This window comes from Phanerochaete carnosa (assembly GCF_000300595.1).
Source record: "Phanerochaete carnosa HHB-10118-sp unplaced genomic scaffold PHACAscaffold_913, whole genome shotgun sequence".
Taxonomy (NCBI): domain Eukaryota; kingdom Fungi; phylum Basidiomycota; class Agaricomycetes; order Polyporales; family Phanerochaetaceae; genus Phanerochaete; species Phanerochaete carnosa.
This window is the reverse complement of record NW_006768540.1, coordinates 1-2312: the sequence shown is the minus strand read 5'-3', so window position 1 is coordinate 2312 and position 2312 is coordinate 1. Positions and strand designations below refer to the sequence as shown.

General features: G+C 46.0%; 1 protein-coding gene across 1 annotated transcript; it reads right to left on the bottom strand.

Annotated features, from left to right (window-relative positions):
* Positions 1-211: 211 nt before the first annotated feature.
* Positions 212-647, bottom strand: PHACADRAFT_203188 (uncharacterized protein; the record flags this gene model as incomplete). Its single annotated transcript, XM_007403246.1, has 2 exons — positions 212-299; positions 352-647. The coding sequence occupies 2 exons, from the start codon at positions 645-647 to the stop codon at positions 212-214; spliced, it is 384 nt and encodes a 127-aa protein (XP_007403308.1).
* Positions 648-2312: the final 1665 nt, after the last annotated feature.

Genomic DNA, 2312 nt, shown 5'->3' with positions numbered 1-2312 from the left:
AGGTAAGCCAGGTTGATCGCTTCGGCCATCAAGAATAATTGGTGGCACTTACCATAGAATGTACTATGGTGAATTAGTGGCATGCAACAAACAATAGTTTGGGGAATACCCACACACAAGAACCCTGTACACACCACAGATCAAGTCCTCTTTGTGCTAAGGACATCAGTCACGTAAGAGTGCCCGTTCAGTAACACCGTTGCTTGGTGGCTCAACCAGCCTTGGAACCCTGCGACAAGGGTTGAATGGAGTCTTTGAACAGCCAGTTGCCAAACAATTCCACCTGCACCCAATGCAGCCTGTATAGCATGTGGGCTGCACAAGAGGAAGTCATCACGAGCATCCTCATACATAGCGTACTCTTCCTTGGATGTCTTGAAGCCCAGCTGCTGAATACCAAGGCCACAGTAGAGACCAGACTTCTTCATGTGGGGCAGGAACAGACTCCATTTGAAAACTGGAAGCACCGTTCTAAAAGGAATACCCCACTTCGTGAGCTCACGAACAACGCTGATCTTCTCTGTGCCCCATGGATGCCACAAGATCTCAGCAGCTATTGCAGCAATTTCCACAATAAGCTGCCAGGGCCAATTGCCAGCAGCATCGAGAGTGCAGGGCTTGATGATGTAGACGTCTTGCTGGCTCATGTCATGTAGAATTTGTAAGGTAGCCTTGCTGATGGTCATAGGTGAATTTACCGCCTGTAGGAAGTCACTGCAGCTGTTGACCATGAGATCACACAGCTGTGGTGGGGTGGAAATAAACGAGCCAAAAAGCCCACGAAATTGTTGACAGCACTTTGTGAGACAGCAGGAACATCATTGGTTCCAGGATCAAAGCCTATCACACGATGCAACCACTGCACAGAGCCATTGATCTGGATCTTGCTTGTTTCTGCTGTTGACACGTAAGATGCATCCACTTTGAAGCCACATCAATATCAAAGGATTGTGAGGATGGGCTCTACGTGGACAGGCTCATCGGCAATGATCAGATCCTCGAGACAAAATCTGAATGCGTTCGTGAACTTCTAAGGGTCAAAATCATAGTGCATGGCAGTAGCCACATTATGATGAGAGGGGCTAAAGAAAGAAGAGCATTCATTACAAGCGTCAGGGCTTCCTATTTGTTGATTGCGCCTTTGAGAGCAAGTAAAGGAACCATGCTCTGAAGCTCTGGGAGATTGTGAACATTGAGGCGACCAGATCATGTATTTCACATGAGGGGACTGTGAACAATCAAGCAAAGAATAGCAGCAAGGAGTGCAATCTTGCTGATACGCTCTGCAGGAAGAACCTGGATAACAAGAGATGTGAGTACGGCCATATACCTCATAAGAAGAACGCCTGTTCTAGAGCGTCTGGCTTTGGTTTCTATTCTCACAAGTAGGCTGCCAGCGACAAGGAAATCAGCCACGTTCTTGATCTGAACCTACTTGCCAATAATAGGAAGACCAACTTCATTTGTGATTCCAATGTGCTCGTAGGTGACTGGGAGACTGACTTTGCCCACAGAATCTACAAGGTCATTGCTAGGAAGAGTATCTGTGATTCTGGTCTTGCTCACACATTGGAGATGGCCTGCAGTCAAACGCCAAAGCTCAATTTTCTCGTGACCTGTCTGGTGCCAAACTTGCTTCCTCTGAAATCAAATGCCCGAGATTGCCTGTAGCCGGAGATTCAGGTACCAGAGACAAGTTGTCAAACTTGTAGGCCCACTTGCCAGTGTTGTAGTCATAGTCATTGTCATCATTCTCGTTACCACTCTGAACATTAGGATTAAAGCCTTCCCAAAGGTCTCACTGTCTACTGAGTTAGTTGTACCGCCACTGAGTTGGATGATATTGATTCCATGCCTCTTTGATTTTCTTTTTGCCTACAACCCTTCTTAATGACCATGCATTCTGGTCTTCCCAGATCTACACCAATCTATGAATAGGCAGGTTGTTTGTTTCAAAAGCATGTCACATGAATTCTTCTCTTCTGTCCTTCTCTGAAAGGCTTTCCTTCTCCATATCCTTACGCAACAAGGTGTCTCATTCCTGAAAATACCCCTTAGTGCTCTGGCCTTGTTTTTGACCTGAGTCAGCATACAGTTTTGGAGTGGAAGAGTTAAGAACACATGCCTTCTCAGTCTTGTATACTATTTGGAACATTTTGACAAGCAAGTCACATAGCTGAACAAGTATTGACTCAAGCTGAGACCATTTGGCATGGACAGTGTCTGGTAGATGAAAGTGTATAGCAGGCAATGTATTCTTTGTGGTGTACTTGGTTGAGGCAATGTGCAAGGGTCTCCAGAGCGTTTTGAAT